Genomic DNA, 20,639 nt, shown 5'->3' with positions numbered 1-20,639 from the left:
GTCTTTTCTTTAACCCTGCAACCGTGCCATGAAACTTGCTTGCCATTCAGGTGGAAGGTCATGGTGAGTGCGCTGAAGTCCCACAAAATCGGGCCTAGGGTAATTAACCATTTGACCCCGAGAACAATATCGAACCCATCCAATGAGAGTACAAATAAATCAACAAAAATTAGTTCAGAATTGACCTGTACTGGGACGTCCCTACAAATCCCTGGACTGTGAACATTTTCACCATTTGCGACGGCTACCTGTAGTCGTGGTCGGAGTTCCATTGGTAGTTTTAACTGCAGGGTTGCATGTTCACTTATGAAGTTGTGTGTGCTCCCTGAATCGACGAGAATGCGCACCGGCTGACCTGCAATCTGTGCCTGTAACTGCATGGTCTGGGAGGTTTTAATACCGGTGATCGCATGGAAAGAGATCTCTGGTTCGAATGTGAAGGGTTCCCCTTCCTCCTCTTGCATCTATGTCCTGCCGAGTAGAGGTCATCACAGTTGAAACATTGACCTCTCGCTCGGCGCTCTGCCATTTCTGCCCTGGTCAAGCGCTTGATGGGAGGAGTGACCATGTTACTGCCTGTACTCGTCACTGCTCTAGAGGTGGTGGGCGTGGGAGGCTTAATTTCCTGGCTGGTAGCAGAAGAAGGGGTCGTTGCTGCTGGTCTTGGGGGCACCCACGAGTTCGGTGGATGACCCACATTAAAAATTCCGCGGCTAAGCTGCAGCTTGCGCTCAAATGCGCGGGCTAAGTTCATGGCTGTGACCAAATTTGGGGGATTCTGCATCTCGACATCCACTCGCAGGGGTTCTGCTAACCCTGCTGTGAACATATCTACTTGCTGATCTGGTCGCACGGAGGATGCCCTCGCGAGGAGGGTTTGGAACTGTCGCAGGTATTCAGCAACTGTTCTGGTCTGTTTAAGGTTAATTAGCTCGCTCAGTGGGTTGCTGGTCAATGGGGGTCCGAACCGAAGAAGGCAATAGGATTTAAACTGGGGCCAACTGAGCCCGGATTCTTCTTGCTCTAACCGATAAAACCAAAGTTGTGCTTCTTTTGTTAAATGAAAGGCGGCTAGGCTTACCTTGTCCTGGTCGTTTGTCCGTTGATTCCGGAAGAACTGCTCGCAGCGATACAGCCAGCCTAGGGGGTCTTCGTTGTCGTTGTACGATGGGAACTCCAGCCTGTTGTAGTTGGGGATGATGGCTGCTCCATGGCTGACGGACTGCTGTTCGCCGGAAGACTCCGGCAGATCTGGCTGGCGGTCGTTAGCTGTTGTCCCTCCGTCAGAGTTCCTTTCCCTGCTGGAAAGAAACATCTCCATTAGTCGCCGCAGTTCTCGCACTTCACCTTTTATCTCACGAACTTTGGAGTTGGTCTCCACGAGTTGGTGCTCGAGATCATGGACCCTGGAAGGTAGCTACTCCAAATCTCCCAGGACGCCTTGCACTGATACCAAGTTGTTGAGGGCCCGGGAATAAGATCTCGTCACGGGTCGGTCCACGGGGAAAACCTCCTGTTTTCCCTTGTTCCTTCCTGCTCGTGATGAACCTATCTTGGCGCCTTTGGTGATTTGTCCAAGAGATCACCAACTCTCCTAACTCACTCTTGACTGAATAATTTGATATCTCATTCAATAATGGGGTCTCCTTAAATAGGAGATTACAAGAGTCCTAATCAAGGGGAGTCTCCTTGCTGAATAGGGAGACTTCCAGTTCTATCTTGCTAAGGATAAGATAAGCTAATCCTAATCTGATAAGCTACTAACAAGATAAGATAAGCTAAACTAATCCTAATCTGATAAGCTATTAACAAGATAAGATAAGAGATAAGAACAAGCAAAATGAGCTAATCTAATCTAGATAAGGCTGTCGTTGCCGAACTGGGTAGGATGAGCATCACTGAATCCTTGCTGCTGCTGGCGGTGGGCCCGGGGCCTGTTGCTGCCGGCGGCGATGGTACGTCTTCCCGAGGAAGGCATCCATAACACATACTTCGTCAATCAGCATTTTCTTGGATCCTTTAACTATCCTCATCATCTCTACTTGGGCATACCGGCATATTACTTCCTGCTAAGTGCCTATTAATCACTATTATCTTGTTGAATTAATATTTCTTCATTCAGCTATTCCAAGAAATCTATAGAAACAAATCACATGGTACCATCTCCATCCTAGCTCTTTTCATACCCCGGTGTATTTATCCTTACATTTTAACCCCATCATTGGTGGCAATCCCCTCCTTTTTCTTGCCAAAAACAAAGATAAGTAATTCAATGTTTTCTTTATAGGAGATTCAAAGAAGTTTGCCAGTGCTAACTAAACTTGTTCAGTCAAGCAGAATATGTCTCAACCACAATCCAGACATTCAACCCCATTTGCCAAATGAGATAAGTGGCTCAGACACTCAAGGAAACCACATGAACATTTCAAGTGTTTTATTTTGTTTGAGGGTCAGAGTAAGGCGTGGAATCTTCCCTTAGAGGTTTGTGGGAGGGCGTTAAGTTTCCTTTTTATTCTTTGGGGGATATCTTATCACCTATCCTTGTTTTTTTCTCTCTTGTTATGAATAAAGTTTTATATCTTATTTATTACCAAAAAAGACACTCTAGGAAACCAGCAAATGAGCAGGTAGCCCAACAAGGAAAACTTTGATTTGTTATAAACAATGCCACATTCAAGGCTCAAGCAGCATCTTAATATCATGGCTGAGTATAAACATACTTCTATTAAACCAATCAGAAGTGACCTGTGACACGTTCATAGGACTAAAACAGATAAGGCAGATCAAAAAGGACATGGGTTGGGAGTTGTGAGAAATGAGTTAAAGGCCCAAGATTTAACAGTCATAGCACTGAACAGAACAGAATGAAGGAATGAGATTCATGTAACTGAAACCCATGTAGGTGGGACTAGGCTTAGATGTTTTCTTTTATTTTTATTTTTTAATTTGAATGATTATAAGAAACTTTGCTATTAAAAGGGGAGGGAGAGCTTCCCATCAATTTGAACTACAAAATCACAAGGAACCTAAAGCAGCGCCCACTAAAAAGAACAAAACATAAGGCTTAGATGATGAGAAAGCAACTAATGCAGAACAACCATAAGAACAACACAAACTTGTTATAGCTGAAAACTTACCTTATCTTTCTGTATAAGAAAGACAAGATGATGCAAGATATATTTGTTTCGCATTATAAGAACCAGATAAATAAGGCATGAATACACACATCATCTCCACGCCAAAAACAAGTTCAGAATTCCTTTGACCAAAGCTAACACAACAACAAGAACCAGCAAAACCATTATGCATTGTCATTCAGTCTAATCATTCCATATGTCGAATTTTAGAAAAGAAAATAATACAAATGTAAATTCTCATCTTCAATGACATTGCAATGATGTTCTACTGACAAATTTACGATAATGTCTTGACCATATTTACCAAATAATCACTCTTCACTTCAAGATAAATTCAAAATATATAATCTAAAACACCAACTGTGTAATAAATGTCTGTAAGATATGCTACCCAAATTCGGCAAGGGCATGGCTGGACACAGTGTCAGATATGGAATTTAAACTAAAGTGTCCAACACAAGAAAAAAAAAAACCCTAGTACAGGTATCAAGGTATCATATATCATAGATGCAGTTGGGAATTCCAATAACCTAGTAATATTCAATACCAGATCTAAAGCCATTAAATGTTAAGACCCAATGTAACCAAGGAACTAAAAATATAATGGGCTAGTCTTGTTGATACTTGACAATGGGAATGAACCTTCCTGTAACATGATGCTCAAGATGAAGTCAGCATATTGGCACTCTTAGATGCATGAGAAAGGACACATTGGATATCTTTTGCATTTTTCATCAATTTCTATAGGTAGATTTGCCATGGAAATGCAAATTCTCGGAAAGGTTTGAAATTTGACTTTTGAAACACAACCTCTTGACCAAATCTAAGTGCACAATCAAGGAAATTTAGCATGAGAAGGAAAAAAATAAAGTTTAAATTTGCTCCAATTTATTTTCTAACTTTTCTCCTTTTTTCATATTCTTTTCTTAATCCATTCTTATCTTTCCTAGTTCTGTTCCCTCTATTTTGAATTGAAAAGTTAAGAACTTCCATTAAGTTTGAATCCATTATCCCCATTAAGTAAGATGGCATGGAATAAATCTATAAAATTAGTCACCTTCCACTGTCAAAATATTGACAAGCACCAATTTTCTCTCTTTTCCTTATTTCTAGGCCCACTATGTCACAATCTGTTAATTTTCCGCTGCTATGCTCTTCAACCTTGACGATGCAACTTCCTTCTACTCTTCTGTAAGAGAAAAAAATATATATCTTTTATTGCCTCCAAAATCCATCCCTACAATTGGTGTTCCCAGCACCAAGGAAACCACAATTAGAAGTGTTTTTGGAGTGACCAAAGAGTTATGTGGCAGGTAAAGCCAGTATCTAATAACTATTAGTGTTACATATTTTCTGTTTCAAAAAAGAGGGCACTTTCTACTGTGAGAAATGTAATCTTGTTTGTCCATGACGGCTGGTGGAATGATAAGTGGAGTGTAGAAAAGGGGGTGAAGGGCTATGATGTTAATGGCATATGGTCTGTAATTAAAGATTCACCAGATAACACAATAACTGAAGCATAGATGCAGATCTCTACCAAGGTTAATGCAATCATTACAGCAAGATATAAATGGCCAAAGACATCCATGTCCCATAAAAAGAGATCTCAAAACAAGAGCAGTGCAATACGATGACCACAAATATCAATAACAAAAAGTAGAACCCCTGACCCATAAGAAAAATACTGAAGTCTACGAAGATTCAATTTTAACAGATGAGATTTCATCACTAGTGGCGGGGGCAGCAATTGGTGTCTGAGATGGGTTTTCGTTGGGAGAAGCTGCCGGAGCTTTGGATTTCACGGCTTCGAGCATTTTCTTGCTGATTTCCTTGGAGTAGACCTGAAGAATCTCAATGCCATCGTCTTGGGCAGCATTTGAAGCGGTGGACAAAGCGGCAGCGGTGGAAAAGGCTTCTTCTTCAATGATGCGAGCAGCGGAAGCGGCTTCCTCTGCCGGCATGCACCCATAGCGGTTGGAGAGTATGGAAGGGGCTGATAGGGTTTCGACTAAGCGGCTGATGACGGCATCTCGGGTGCTCTGTTTGGGAGGCCAAATGCTCAACGAGATGTGCATCTTCTCGGTTTTCTTGATGATATCACTTTGTTCTTGTTGTTGCAGTTGGGGTGCTTCAGATTCTGCCAATGTAGTCGCCTCCTCTGTCACTACGCTCTCTTCTTGATTGTCGCTCATCGCGAATGCAGTGTACACGATCCAACCAAAACGCGCAATTGTAAACTGATGTCTGATACAACAAACCATCTTGTATCTCTTAAATATATAGTTGGATTTTTTAGGGAAAATTCCCGATTGGTACTCGTAGTTTAGGTTGAGTGTCAATTTTGTACTCGAACTTTAAAACGCGACAATATAACGCCCGAATTTTTCAATTTATTACCTATCATTAGTGTCATGAAAAAAGACATAAATCCCCTTCAAGTTTCATCAAATTTACTTTATCAACCATTAGCAACAACTAGAAATGCCCTTCGCGGTTTTTCCTTCGACTATTGTTCACTGCCACTGTTCATCCTCTTCAAGCTCTCGACTATTGTTCACTGCCACGGCCATTATTCTTCCTTCTTTTTTTTTTCTTCTCTCTTTTCTCACATCTCTCATTCCCTCTTCACTTTCATCGTTCTCTTCCTTTTTCTTTCTTTGCTATTCATCATCATTTCCGATAATAAACAGAGGAGTTGCAGCGGTAAACTCCTTTGTTACTCTCTTCGATTCCTGCAACGGACCCTTCTCCCTAATTAGAAGAAGAGCATCTCAGATGGGTCTCCCTTTCATTATTTTCCCGTACAATTTCTCAAGAGATTCAATAAGATTCGGGACCTCCGGATACAACTTCCTGATGACTCCAACGACTATGGTGGTGGCGGTGATGGGTTGTTGTTGAAATGGAGGGGCTCGCTACAGAGTTGTGTGTTACTCGGGCCCTTCGGATACAACTCCCTGACGACTCCAGCGGCTATGGTGGTGGCAGTGACGGGTTGTTGCTGAAATGGAGGGATGAGTTCGGCAACTCACTATAGAGCTATATGTTACTTGGGCCCTCCGGATACAGCTCCCCGATGTGGCTATGGTGGTGGCGGTGATGGGTTGTTGCTGAAATGAAGGGCTGAGTTCAGCAGCTCGCTATAGAGTTGTGTGTTATCGGGCCCTCCGGATACAACACCCTGACAACTCCGACGGCTATGGTGGTGGCAGTGACGGGTTGTTGCTGAAATGGAGGGCTGAGTTCGGCAGCTCGCTACAGAGTTGTGTGTTACTCGGGCCCTCGGGATACAGTTCCCTAACAACTCCGGAAACTATGGTGGTGGCGGTGATGGGTTGTTGCTAAAATGGAAGGCTGAGTTTGGTAGCTGGCTACAGAGTTGTGTGTTAATCGCCGTTGTAGACGTCGCCGGAGTCGTGGTCATTGGTTTGCTCATCATCTACAGAACGAAACTGATTCTACAAATGCTTCATTACCAGTCCTGCCGGCCACCCAAATGACTACTATTCCATTGGGAATTATATCCGGGATACGGCCAGCAACTATGGTGAGAGAGACTACCTAGTGACAGTGATCTGGAGCTAAATCGAAGATGATGATTCGATGGTTGAACTTCCACTCCAACTTGGTGACGATGACGAGACTATAAACAGGAGATAGAGGTGGCATAGAGAGAGAAAGAGAGAATATTGAGAATGTGGGAGAGAAAGAGGGAGGTAGAAGAAACGACAGAGAAACCATCGCGGGTTCAGATTTGCCACCGGAAGAGCGAATAGAAGTTGAGGAATGCAGAATGGGTTCTGTCGTCACTCTACTTTTCGATGAAGATGAACAGTGTTTGAAAATGAATTGGTGATTTGACGAAAAGTGTTTAAGGGCAATTTTAACATTTTTAAATTTTTAAAAGTCTTAAATCCCATATGAAGCTACGTGATATGCATAATTGACGGACTAAATTGTTACAAAATAAAAGTTCGGATATCGGTTTTAAAGTTTGGGTATTAAATTAACACTCGGCCTAAATTACAGGGTACGGGAATTTTTCTTTTTTTATTGTACTATTAAATAGGGTTAATTACATTAAATGAAAGTATTTTAAACTATTCTGACAATTATTCAAAGGAACCCTGAAATTCAAAAACTAATTAAAATAACCCTCAACGTTTCCGTTACGCAGTGCCGTTAAATTAGACAAAAATACGCTTTTACCCTTAATTATCTTTCAAACCTTCTTTCTATGCAATGTGAATTCTGTCGAAACATTCTAACCTACCCTCTCCGCACTGCTTCAACTTTAATATCTTGAATCCATCAACTTTGATCAGACGATTCATGAGAATAATCCCGCATCTCTCGCGTCAAAACTTGTCACCATTCACGTGATTCAACTTTTGTGGGACCGAATACTCTATCGAGACATTAAAGCTGGCGGTGTGATCTGAAAATCCAGCAAAGGATCGACACATGACTCACTGTACAAGGGTTACTTAAAACTGCATCATTCATCTATTTTTAACACTGGGTTTTGATCGATTTGGGGCTCATTGGCTACACAATAGTTAGACGATCAACTATTTTACAGTCCTATTCATGCACCTTCTTATGATACGGAAGGCATCTCTTATATATATATATATATATATATATTAATAATAGAATTTAAGTTCTAAAAAACCGAATTGAAATTATTCTGGTCACCGATTTTTGGGTTGACAGTTGGACCATTTAGTTTAAATGGATGGCTCATTTTAAATAAAAATAAAAATAATTAAAATTGTCAAATGGGTTGAACGGATCAATGATTCAATGGCCTAGATCAACAGGTTGCTGATCAAATAAATAATTTTTGACCAAGGATCAGATTAAAGATAAAACAGAACAGATTGCCTAAACAATTCTCAGGTTGAATGATCTGACCGCCAAATCAATAGTGATTCAAAAACACAGAGAAACCATCAAAATAAATTTCTTAATTTGATGATGTTTCGAGGATTACAAGCTAAATACCCCAAAGCTCAAGGAAGCTGAATTATTTGGAGCTCAACCGCATCAATTATAGTTGTAGTCTTGGTAGGTTCCGTTCAGTTTCACTTAATTATGTCAACCGAATCCATACTATCAGGTTGACCACGAGGCAACTGAAATTGATCGTTATGCTCAGTTTGGAGTATAGAGTGCAAATCCTTGTATTGTATATTATTTTATATATATTTATGCTGTGCATATTTGTATTTATACTCCATCCAATCGGAGTCTTAAGTATCAAAAACCCGTTCAATAACAAAAATAAAAAATCAAAAGAACTTATGTCAATATCAACGACCATTTAATGGAATTTTCATGTTATTTTGTTTTTGTGTTATATCAAATACAAAAAAATTATCACAGAACGAATTTTATATGAAATCATAAGAAATAATATCACATAAACATGAACAACATAACAAAAAATTATACAAATGGTTGTTTTATGCAAAAAGAAATTATTTGAAAAAAAAAACTAATAAACTAATATTCAGAAAAATGGTTCATGGAAATTGTAAAAAAAAATGGAGACGTGCCTTATGGAGGATGGAGGCGTTTGCAAAGAAATCCCCATTCCCCATTACTGAAAAGGCGATAACGTGATTATCAACCATGCCAATCACTACAACGGTCAGTCAGTTCAGGTCTACTACATTCTGAAACCCAGGAAGGAGTGCTTTTGAAACTCTAGACTAGAGTTGATGTCAATAGAATTTGCTGAACACCAACAGAATTGAACCGATCGAATATTCAGGTTCTATTCTTTTTTTTTTTTTTAAATCGGAACCGAACCAACATATTTGAAAACCAACCATCGAGTCAGATCCATTTGATTGGTTTCTACATTTTTGTGAACAGTCCTAATCATTACCCTGGTTGTCTAAGTTATGATTTTAAAAAACAATTTAATAGAATTATTCTGGTCATCGGTTTTTGGGTTAATGATTCCATTGTCTAATTTGAATAGAAGGCCCATTTTGACAAAAAAATAACAAACAATCAAACATCATTAAATGGGTTGATGGGTTGACGATTTAACTGCCAGAATCAATAAATTATTGACTGATTCAACAGCTTTTGACCAGAAACAAGATTTAGAGTAAAATAAAACCAATTGTCTAGATGATTCTAAAGTCAAACAGTTTAACGGTTCAGATCAACAACGGCTCGAGAACCGTGGTCTAAGGTTCAGAGGTTCAAAGCTTTTACACTCCATTACTGACTTTTGCTCTCCACCTTGACAGAATAAGAACATTGGTGGAACAAATTTAGTCTATTCAAAGCTTCAAAGCTTTTGGCTTCTTCTCTGACCCAAATTGGCATTGATTTATGGAATGTAAGAACAATTTTTTTTATACAATTGGAAGATTACAACGGGCGACAAGACACCTAAAAACTCTATAAGGGTGATGTCCAATTCCAATGACTGCAACGTGTTAGGGTCCAGACCTTCATAGAGGTAGGACGGTGGAACCGGTGAGGGCAAATTTGGGTTTTCAAAATTAAAAACGTCACATGTAAACAGAATCTGATGGGCAATTAATGGAGTGGTAGTGTATGTTGTATTATGTCATTTTAAAGGACATTTTAGGTAGATTGTTAAATTTTAGGGGTCTTTAAGCATTTATAAGATAACTTAGAGATACCTTAAGCCTCCGTTTAGTTTGTGGGAAGATTTGGGTAAGATGGGAAAAGATGTGATGAAAAAATGTAAAAATTTAAGTTTCCATTATTTGGTTTTATTGGGATAGAATGCGATGAGAAAATGTAAAAAATGGGAGAAGTTTACAAAGCAATCCACTATTCATCCTCGTTCTCCTCTCGACCGAACATATCGGACTAGGAAGAGAAGCGCAGATCTAAACAGAGCGGCAACTACGAAGCAATCCACTATTCTTCTCTCTTCTCCTTCTTCTTCCCCTCTTCCCCCATTTTCTTTCACGCTCCATTTCGTCACCGCTGCTGCAAGTTAGCGATAGATTTGCGTGTCCCCTCATATCGGTATCTGCGACTATGTCTGCGAACCCAAAAGAAGAAAGAGAAGAAGAGAGGAGAGAGGGAGGAAGGGAGTTAAATCTATGTCTGCGAACCCAAATTTGTGTCTGTGATTGTGTCTATGAACCTAGAAGAAGAAAGAGAAGAAGAAAGTAGAGAGGGAGGAAGGGAGTTAGATCTATGTCTGCGAAACCAAATCTGTGTATGTGATTGTGTCTGCGAACCCAGAAGAAGAAAGAGAAGAAGAGAGGAGAGAGGGAGGAAGGGAGTGTCTCTGATCTGTGTTTGCGAACCCAGATCTAAGTTCTGCGAACCCAAAAGAAGAAAGAGAAGAAGAGAGGAGAGAGGGAGGAAGAGAGTGGCCGAGAGGGGGTGTCGCCGCCGCTACTCTGTTTCTGGGTTTGAACGGAGAGGGGGTGTCGTTGTCGCTGGCTTCGCTGAAGGAGAGAAGGAACAATCATTTCTCACATTTTTCCACCGGGGTCGCACGGTTTTGGTGCGACCCCAAATCCACCATTTTGGGATCTGACATCCCACATTTTTCTCATTCCATCCCTCTCTTTCCCTCAAAACAAATGAGAGAAAAATGAATATTTGTGGAATATTTCCTTTTTCCATCCCCATCCCACAAACCAAACAGAGCCCAAGTAATTAATCCTATTAAATATGATGGCAAGGGTAAATATGGGTAGTAAACTGGTACATGGTATACTACGATAAATCAAAGAAGACGGTACAGTAATCTAACTCTTTGTCCATACATGTGGCACAATCTCATTTGTCAAACTGATGTTCCTTTATTCTATATGGGTGAGCGTTGGATCTTTTTTGAGAAAATGACACGTTGCTACCAACAATGCAATGATGTGGCATCATCTTGGACGTTGGATAATATAGATCAATGTTGAAAATGTTGCTATCAGCACTAGTACCAATCAAAATCAATGTTGTTTTCTGAAAAATTGCCTATGTGGCACCACCATTTTCAAACAAAAAATAAGCACCCTTATCTGACTTACAATTCCACATGCCCAACACCGATACCAAATACCTACTTAAATGCCTTGCCCCACAGAAGATGGGGCAACCTTGCATTTGTGGGTCATGGTTTATTTTAGGGATGTCTATGGTTGGATCAGGTATGGGTTTGGAGCCGCCAGAATCGGATCTGAGGTCCACAGTACGTGACCCTACCCTAATGGATCAGGCTCACCATGGATCCACCTCAACCCAAACATGAGTCAAGAAACAATTAAAACTGATCCAACCATACCCCAATCATAAAGAATTGGTGCAGGTTTATCACTTAATCCGATCCAATTACATCCCTATTAGTTTAGAAGGAGTACAAATGCAAATATGTAGAATATAAAATAGTGTATTTTGTATGTATTTGTATTGAACATATTTTTGTTTGTATTGTTTCTAAACTGAGTGCAAATACAAATATGTAGGGCTCAGTTTAGAAAGAATATAAATACATGCAAAATAATACAGAATACAAAACTTTGCACTCCGCATATTTGTATTTGCACTCCTTCCAAGCTCAGTTTGGAAGAAATACAAATACAAAATGTAGAGCGCGAAACTATGTATTTTGTATTATTTTCTATGTACTTGTATTATATATATTTGTATTTATACTCCTTTCAAACTGAGCCATATATACAAATACAAATACAAGGTTTAAAAATGCAGTATAAAGGATTTTAAACTCAGTTTGGAATAAGAGTACAAACACAAGCATGTTCAGTGTAAAACCTTGTATAATGTATTTCTAAACATAGTATTTGCATTCTTTCCAAACTAAGTCTAATTGATTCCATTAAAAAATTGACATTGATTAGTGGAAAGGAGAAGATGAGACTAATGAACCCAACATTATACTTCTTTACAAAGCAATGTAAGCCATTTCTTCTTTTAAATAATCAATCTTTTTATTCAGCTGTTGAATAGTCAATTTTATCTCACATTGAGTTATATTCAAGGTTTTAAAAGACTAAAGAAATAATTGAGACGTATTGACCCAAAAAGGTGAGGCATAAGGCTAAAATATTAAGAAAAAATTAATTAAGGTTTATAAATGATAAGAATAGCATTAATTGAAGTTTATAAATGATAATAATAGCATATAACATCTAGAATGATAGAAGTTTATAAGCTCTACCTTATAAGCTTTAAACAAAATACTAATAATTATAAATATTCTACAGTTCAAGTTCCATAAACAAAGCTTATAATCATTAAATGATGATAATTGATTTTTGAGGCTTACAACTTTTATGCTCCAAGCTATGCCTTACCCTTGCGGCATGAAGCAGAGACCACATTTTGATAAGGGCTTAAGCTTAAGCCTCAAGGCAAAAGTCCGCCTGAGTGGGGAGACTATTAGCTTCCATTGGATTTTTAAGGCTCAGATTAGAAGGAATACAAATACAAATATGTAGAGTGTAAATTCTTATATTTTGTATGTATTTGTATTGTACAAATTTATATTTGTACTCTTTCCAAACGGAGTCTAAGGTTGTATTAGGTTGCCGTGCAAATTTTTTTGCACTACTACAAATGCATGGGAGTGCAAATGTAAAAAATAGAAATTATTGTTTAATTTTGTTTTGGATTTTACTTTATTCTGCTTCATGTCTTAATTTACTTCTTTTGTACTGCAATCAAACAAAATAAGCTAAAATTTGAAACAAAAATAAGTCAGAATTTACACTCATATCATTTGCATTGCCATGGTTTTGCATCAATGCAAATTTAATTGCATTGCAATCAAACACAGCCTAAAGTGCTAATAATGGAGCACATACCATTGCTAAAATAGGTTTGCAGTTTTGTTGAAGCTTTCTTTTTCGTTTTTTTTTTTTTTGGTATAAAAGGGGAAGTGTAGAAGCTCTTTATTGTGAGATTTCTAAAGTTTTAAACCCCGTTTGGCACATCTTTTCGTGCAGTTTTTGGCTGTTTACAAACCGGGCAAATTGTACCCCGGTCTTTTCCCATTTGGTTTATAATAAATCTAGCTGTCAAAAGTCGATGCGCTGAAAAGACCATTTTGGATTGATTTTAGAAAGCTCCAAGTAGAGCTTTTCGAGTCTTTCTCACTTTATTCTCGCACAAAAAGACACGGAAATATGCACGGTAGCCAAACTAGCTTCAGGCTGTTTTAGATCTTCATGAAAAAGTTCAATATATCTTTTGACTGCCAGAGCTACCAAAAGATGGCCCCAAAAAGATTTGTCAAATGGCCCCTTATTCTCAGACTTGTTTAATTAATTTTAAAATGTCTATATCGGGTAGTTATTGTGATTGATTAGTTAGTGTACTTCTAGTCACGTTGCTTTAGTTCTTATTTGTGTCCGGTGTTTGTTGTTGGTTGTGTTATATCTTGTATACCTTGTTTCTGTTTCCTTGTTGAATGCCTTTTTCTAATTAAAACAAAAAAAGAAAAAAAGAAAAAACTGTCAATCTCGATTCTCTAACGAATCCAGATCTTCTGTTCATGTTTATTACAGCCACACATGGAGAATATCTCATCCTCTTCTAATTCACAAAGGGTGATGTATTGTGGGTAGGCGTGGGCTAGGCGTGGACAAGGTCCTCATGGGCAGGAGATCCGAAGTCTTCCCGAACCAATCAAAATTGACCAACGTAAACGTCAAGCTTCCCAACTTGATCGGGGATCAGAGTAACATGGGAAGGTTGAATCACGCTTGGACCGCCAAAGCCCGCAGCCCAACACCTGGTCTGATCAGAGTTTTCAATCCCAGGACTCAGGCCCATTCCGAAACAAACAAACAAACAAACAAAAAAGTCAAGCCCAACTTGCACAAAAACTAAAATTGGGTTAGGCCAAGTTCGGGTTACACCTGCTCAGGTTTTACTGTTTTACTACATGGGCTGAAGTCCAGGATGTTGGATCAAGTGATACGAGTCATATGACCAGTTTAAGTGTGACATGAGGGGAGAAATTGTCCGATAGAATACAAATTTAAAACGGACAGCCAAAAGTAGACTACAAGCTTCAAAGTTGAGAGAGGAGTTTCATCATGTTTGAACGTGGCCTGTACATGGCCTCCAAGGGTTTAGCTTTGGGAATGGTAAGCCCTCTCCCTTCACTCACGTCCACCAGATCATGCCCAACCCGTTTCCAGTCAAAGCACTGAATAAGTGCACCCACTGTCTCCGCTACAACCCGCATACCCAAACCCTCCTCCCTAATCCAAACGGCATGAACTTGAATCCACCCTTCTCCCATTCCACACCGTGGAACCTCTCAGGTTTAAAGCTTGTTGGGTCAACCCACAGATTGGGGTCCCTATGGACAGCCCAAGCATTAGCCAATGGTATGGTTCGACTAGGAATCTCAAACCCACCGATGGTGCAATCCTCAGATGACACATGGGGCACTAGATCACTAGAAGCAGGGTAAAGCCTAAGCGTCTCGTTGATGATACAGTTGAGATACGGAAGCTTGGCTATATCAGACTCATCTAGCAACCGGCCTTCCCCAATATTGTTGTCGATCTCTTCCCTTGCCTTCAGCAGTGTTCCAGGATGATTCAGCAAAAGTGACGTAGCCCACTCCATGGTGAGTGCTGATGTATCAGTTCCCATAGTAAAAATTAATTCAACGTTTTCGAACCGCCTTTGACCCGAACAATTGGACCGTTCGGCCTGGGAATCGTCCAGGCAACCGATTTTGTTTTACCTAAAACCTGGAATCTGATAAAAAATCGTTGAAAAAGTTAATAAATCATTGACCCAGGCGGTCAAATCGTTGATCCGTTCAACGGTTTTTGACCATTTTTTATTTTATAATTTTATTGTTAGAACGGGTCGTCCATTCGAACCGGACAGTCAGACCATTAACCCAAAAACCAGTGGCTAGAACGATTCTGATGGAGGGAGATTTGGCCCAACCTCTTGGCCACCCAACACGTGGAAGCAACCGAGGGTGACCTGGCAGGAGCGACAGCTCAGCACGGCAATGCGCTCAAGGCACGAGCTCCGAGAAGAGGAACCCGCGGTCCGAGCTCCCCAAAAAGAGCTCGAACTCTCCCTTTAACCCCGACCCTTACGAGAAACGCAAAGGGCAACAACCCGAACTGGCCCACCCCAGGGCAGTTCGGGCCACACTTCTATCCGAATTCAAGACTTCACCTCGCACACCACTCCAGCACTTCGTCTCCAGACCGCCGAAATAAACAACCGTACCTGACACCAAAGGAGTCCAGTTACAGAGACGGCTCCGACAAAGAGAGCAGTGGCGGTTGTCTGCCCCAGTAGAGGTGATGACACCCGAACTGGAAAAAGTGCAGAGGTAATGATACCCGACCTGAAAGGAGCTTGGGAGTGAGTGCGCGAAGTGGTTATAAAAGGCCCTCTTCCCCCCAAGAATGGAAGTACGTAATAACTTTGCGCCATTTGGTTTTTTATCTTGCCTTTGAGAAAATACTAACTTGAGCTTCAGAGCACTCTCACCGGGTTCCTCCCCGGAGACTACTCGCTTTTTCCCCGTTTCAGGCACCACTTGCTCCAGTCAGAAAATAAGATCGTTGACAGGTAGGACCAACCGGATCGCGCTCCATCAGATTCCATTTCTGAATCGTTTTTTAAAACGTTGCATTAACTGCATAAGAACAAGTGCATTAGAAATAAAAGGTTTCAAAAGAACTTAAATAGAATGTATGGAATGAAAATTTAATAATTATAGGAGTGTGAATCAGGATACGTTTAGGACTGAAAACCAAGAAATAATTCAATGTAACCTCTTGTACCTTAAATTAATAGTTCAAAACAAAAAAAAGTAAATTGAGGATGATGCACCTCCTAAAATTAGAATTGGATGGACCGGTTTTGGATTAGAGACCCCGTTCAGTTCAAGATCAATTTGGACAGATTGGATGGGCCAACAAGACATATTGGATTGGACCAATATGGTCCAAAATATTTATTAGATTGGATTGGATCTGGTTCGTTCATAACAAATTTATATTGGATTGGTTGGATTAAGCCAATATGTGGTCCATTGATATAAGATAAGAATATATGTGTCAATGGACCGGATTTGAGTTAAAACCAATCTAAATCAAAATGAATTTGAACAAATTGGATGGTCCAGACATTGAATTGGATCGATCCAAAACATTCATTAAATTAGATTGGACCTGGTCCATTTATAATGGACTCACACTGGACTGGATCGGATTGGACCAAATCCATTCCAATTGACACCCTAAGAGGGTGCATCTTTATGTGAAAATCGAACACTATCTTAGCTGAAAAAATTATATAAGATATAATTGTAAAGTTAACCATGTTGTATGGAGCACAGTTTTGGGTAGTCAAAAAATATGTCCAGAAAATGAGTGACATGCAGAAATATGTGTACTTAAATGATGAGTACTAAAACTAGAAGGGATAGGGTCAAAAATAAAGTCATACAAACCAACTGATAATAGCTCAGTTGATAAGATCTCTAACTTGTGGGATTAGAGACGTTGGATCAAATCCCACTGCCACTATGGTTGGGGGCTTAACTGATAATAGCATTTTCTTGCTTGATTTAAATCTGTCCTTGAATTTAGTATTTCGGCTTTTTTTTTTTTTTTGTCTCATGGGGCTACACAACAGGGGTAGCCCTCCCTTAAGCCCCCAACCATAGTGGCATTGGGAGTTGATCCAAGATCTCTAGTCCCACAAGTTAGAGATCTTATCAAGTGAGCCACTATTAGTTGGTTTGTATGACTTTATTTTTGACCCTATCCCTTCTAGTTTTAGTACTGATATTTTCTTAGCCAAATAGTGTTGGATTTTCACATAAAGATGCACCCTCCTAGGGGTGTCAATTGGAATGGATTTTGTCCAATCCGATCCAGTTCAGTGTGAATCTATTATAAATGGACCAGGTCTAATTCAATCCAATGAATGTTTTGGACCGATCCAATTCAATGTCTGGATTGTCCAATCTGTTCAAATTCATTTTGATTTAGATTAATTTTAACCCAAACTTAATGGTGGCTTAGTTGGTAGGTTCTCGAACTCTCTTGGAATTGAGACCTAGGATCAAATCCCATTGCCACCAGGGATTGGGGGGTTAAGGGAAAGGGAATGGATTACCCCCGTTGTGTATCATTTTCTTGCTTGATTTAAATCTGTCCTTGGATTTAGCATTTCGGCTTTTTTTTTTTTTTTTTTTTCTTCATGGGGCTACACAACTTTTAACCAGTTCTATTGTGGAACTGCATAAAATATAATTCGATAATAAGAATGAACAAATTAAAATACTAGTAAAAACGACATAATTAAGCTGTGGATGTTACAATTTTTTTAGCATAAAATACATGTATAAGAAAATTAATACCAAAACGACAACTAATAGTTGCAGAAGATCTTATTTCGGTTAAGAAAACAGAGAAACTTATTAGCGAATAGCGAGGAGATTTTAACCATGTTAAGAACCCAAGTGGCATGGGCATGGATCTTGCAAACCTTACAAATCCAGTCCAGATATTTTACTGTGCGGGACCCGCCCAATTTCCTAGATTTGTGGTGCCTGGTGCATTCGTAGGTCCCGGCAAAGGGCAAACCAAACGACATTCCCCATGTATATAAAATATTTATGCAATTTCCATGATAGCGGTAAGGAAATTGTGATGCCTGAAAATTTTGACACAATATCTATCAGAGGAATTAAATGAAGATTCCGGTAAGCAAAAAATACATGCTACGGTTGAGAGACATGGAATGGTCGCTATCGTTTCCTCACAATCTTATAACCCAATTGAAAATAATTACAGTACTAGAAGAAATTCATGATGAGGGCCAACATCTCTAGTTCTCTACTGCGTATGTCATCTACGTGTAATGTAATCCTGTGAGACTTTCCATGGCAACCAGAAGTGTTCAACTGGCCTTTCTCTTAGCTAGCTAGCCTCCCGTGATATACATACTCTACCATTTCCTGCCTGTGTTGAACGTGGAGGCCTACACCACCATTCAGTATTGTATTACACTTCCTACTTCTGCTTCCAAAACTTCATTTTGATAATTGATAGCGCCAAACCTTCCAATTCCAAACACACGTTCATCCCCTCATTAATGAATCCAAACGCAGAAGATGCAAACACACAGACGAGGCCCACTTTGAGCCACCAATTTCATTTCTTGGCATCCGTCCCTTCAAGTGGCTAAGACTCCCTCCAAGTTGGCTTTCCGTCCATCACTCGTTCTCTTTATAAATATAAAACTTCCCCCATCAGTCATCACCTCTAATCTCTAGAGATTTATTCATCGAAAACCTGCAAGCTGCAACCAACCACATATGGATATCTGGTCATGGTTATGCGACCTTCCTAGCTCAGACGATTGGCCCGAGTCTGACTCCCCACCCGTCTTTGAGCTTGTGAGCTCCAACGCCGGCGGCAGCCCAGACAACACCCCGAAATCGATTGTCCTCAACGCCCAACGAACTTCAGGATCCAACACCGAAGCTCTAGTGACCTTAACCGTATGCTTACACGGCTTCCATCCTTCTAACACTAACAAAACCCTTTGGGTCTCTGATCCATGTCCTCTCTCAGCCGACAAGCCCTTCCTTCCGCTTCTCCTCCAACTGCTCCAAGAAATCATAGCCCGTTCTCCCTCCACACACGACACCACCTGTCCTCGCTCCCAGTTACAGAGGCTGAAGCCCGAACCCATTTCCTGGATCCTCGACTCCCACTCTCCGGAATCGTTCTCCAACTTCTTCAACTTGGTCTTCCTCTGTCGCCTCTTCTGGTTATGCGTCTGCGATGCGCCCAGCGAAGTCGGCTCGCTCTACTTCAAAACCCTGTTACCTCCTAACCTGGAGGCACTGTCATCTAACAAGCACGTAATTCGGACCTTCTTGATGTCCGTAGGAGTTGACGCGGAGCTTTGCTTCATGCGCACCCTCGGGTACATGTTAGCAAAGTGGTTGATGTTAAGAGAGCTTGGCGTAGGATTGCAATCATTAACCCCACTCCCGTCGTACAGGCTGGGCTTCTCCTACGCCACGGAATCTCACGGGTTCTGGATCCTGAAGGCTTACGCCCCGATACTGTCGATGCCACGTACCTGTGTCAACGGTCAACAAGATCAGTACCCACTTCTCGAGACAAAGGAATCCGTGCTAAGATACGCTCTGGCGCACCAGCAGCTCGAGGCCGTCATCCAGCTGGAGTACTCGGTGGGGTTCTACGATGGATTTCTTCAAGTCAATGCGCGTGTCGATAATATAAGATTCCACGTTGCTAAGTTGGGACTCAGTAAAAACGACTACGGGGAGTACACCGAGGAGAAGCATTTCCCGTCGAGGATCCGCATCTGGGTCGGTCCGGAGATCGGTTCGACTTACGTGGCAAGTCTGAGCCTGGGGCGGTCCACTGATAACCCGGAGAGAGAAGTGGAAACGCAGAAGACCATGCACGGAAGTTTTGGAAAGTCGAAGGTCCCAAAGGTGAAAGCCAAGGCGACGTCGTCGGCGAGGACAAGAATGAGGAACTGGAGATGGGAACAGGACGCCGACGGGAACGCGGCGGTTTTCGAGGCGGTTTTGTGTGACAACGTTAGCGGAATTGAAGTGGCTACGTGGAAACCGGCCAAAGGTGGGAATCCAGTGAACGGTTTACGGAGGCGGTATTCGGGGCCGAATAGACCGTTCAATAAATCGGGCGGTGTGATATTCGCGGGAGACGAGTACGGGGAAGGTGTAGGGTGGAGACTGAGTAAGGAAATGGAAGGTAGTGTGTTAAAGTGGAGGATAGGAGGGAAGGTGTGGCTGAGTTATTGGCCTAACGATCTGAAGAGTCCATACTTCGAGACGAGATGTGTGGATTGGTGTGATGAAGTTGATTTGCCACTGATTCCGGGGAAATAGTTTAATTTTAATAGGCCATTTACTATGGATATAAGACTGTGTAGAATGTAGTCTTAATTCTTAAAGAACTAGAGTGATAACCTATGGCTTTATATATACTGCATGCTTAGTACTTGCTGTAGATGTGCAATGAAGTGAAACACTTTTTTCTTAGTCAAATAATAAGATATCCAAAAATTAATGTCACATTGACACAATCTGATATTAAGATGGGATGAAAAATGGGTAAATAATATATAATAAGAGATGATTTAGGGAATTAGGGCTCGATTTAGTGTGAGCTTTTATCAATTTTCAAGTAAATATTTTGGAGGTAAAGTTAATATTTCATTGTTGTAAAATGTTGTGGCAATCGTGCAATTGTTCAGAACTAACCTAAATCATAAGCAGTTCAGGGGCCACTCGAAACATGAGAAGGATGACCAAGTGAGATTATAAATCCTTCAAGGTTTTCTATGTTCTATCTAGGATGATGGCAAGTAAGGAATACTGGAATAGCTAGGGGTTCAACCCATATTAGTTTAAGTCAGCATATTATATTTTTCCCCAAAAGTTTAGCCTTTTACGTCCGGTCCATT

At 40.6% G+C, this 20,639-nt stretch overlaps 2 protein-coding genes and 1 pseudogene across 2 annotated transcripts; 1 reads left to right on the top strand and 2 right to left on the bottom strand.

The window, feature by feature from the left end:
* Positions 1 to 4,650: 4,650 nt before the first annotated feature.
* On the bottom strand, positions 4,651 to 5,413 carry LOC104607408 (MFP1 attachment factor 1-like). Its single transcript, XM_010273053.2, has one exon. It carries the CDS (start codon positions 5,396 to 5,398, stop codon positions 4,829 to 4,831), a length of 570 nt encoding a protein of 189 aa, XP_010271355.1. The 5' UTR covers positions 5,399 to 5,413; the 3' UTR covers positions 4,651 to 4,828.
* Positions 5,414 to 14,181: 8,768 nt separating this feature from the next.
* LOC104609686 (cytochrome P450 81Q32 pseudogene) lies at positions 14,182 to 17,759 on the bottom strand (annotated as a pseudogene).
* Positions 17,760 to 18,421: 662 nt separating this feature from the next.
* LOC104607417 (uncharacterized) lies at positions 18,422 to 20,247 on the top strand. Its single transcript, XM_010273061.3, has one exon. It carries the CDS (start codon positions 18,484 to 18,486, stop codon positions 20,059 to 20,061), a length of 1,578 nt encoding a protein of 525 aa, XP_010271363.1. The 5' UTR covers positions 18,422 to 18,483; the 3' UTR covers positions 20,062 to 20,247.
* Positions 20,248 to 20,639: the final 392 nt, after the last annotated feature.

The sequence above is a fragment of the Nelumbo nucifera genome, chromosome 5 (genome assembly GCF_055504915.1).
Source record: "Nelumbo nucifera cultivar China Antique chromosome 5, China Antique-T2T, whole genome shotgun sequence".
NCBI classification, from domain to species: Eukaryota; Viridiplantae; Streptophyta; class Magnoliopsida; order Proteales; family Nelumbonaceae; genus Nelumbo; species Nelumbo nucifera.
The sequence above is the reverse complement of the archived record's forward strand: the minus strand, read 5'-3'. Positions and strand labels throughout refer to the sequence as shown.

Bases quoted from the DNA above. Each gene is read 5' to 3' on its own strand.
- LOC104607417 (XM_010273061.3), top strand. From the start codon at position 18,484: ATGGATATCTGGTCATGGTTATGCGACCTTCCTAGCTCAGACGATTGG.
- LOC104607408 (XM_010273053.2), bottom strand. From the start codon at position 5,398: ATGGTTTGTTGTATCAGACATCAGTTTACAATTGCGCGTTTTGGTTGG.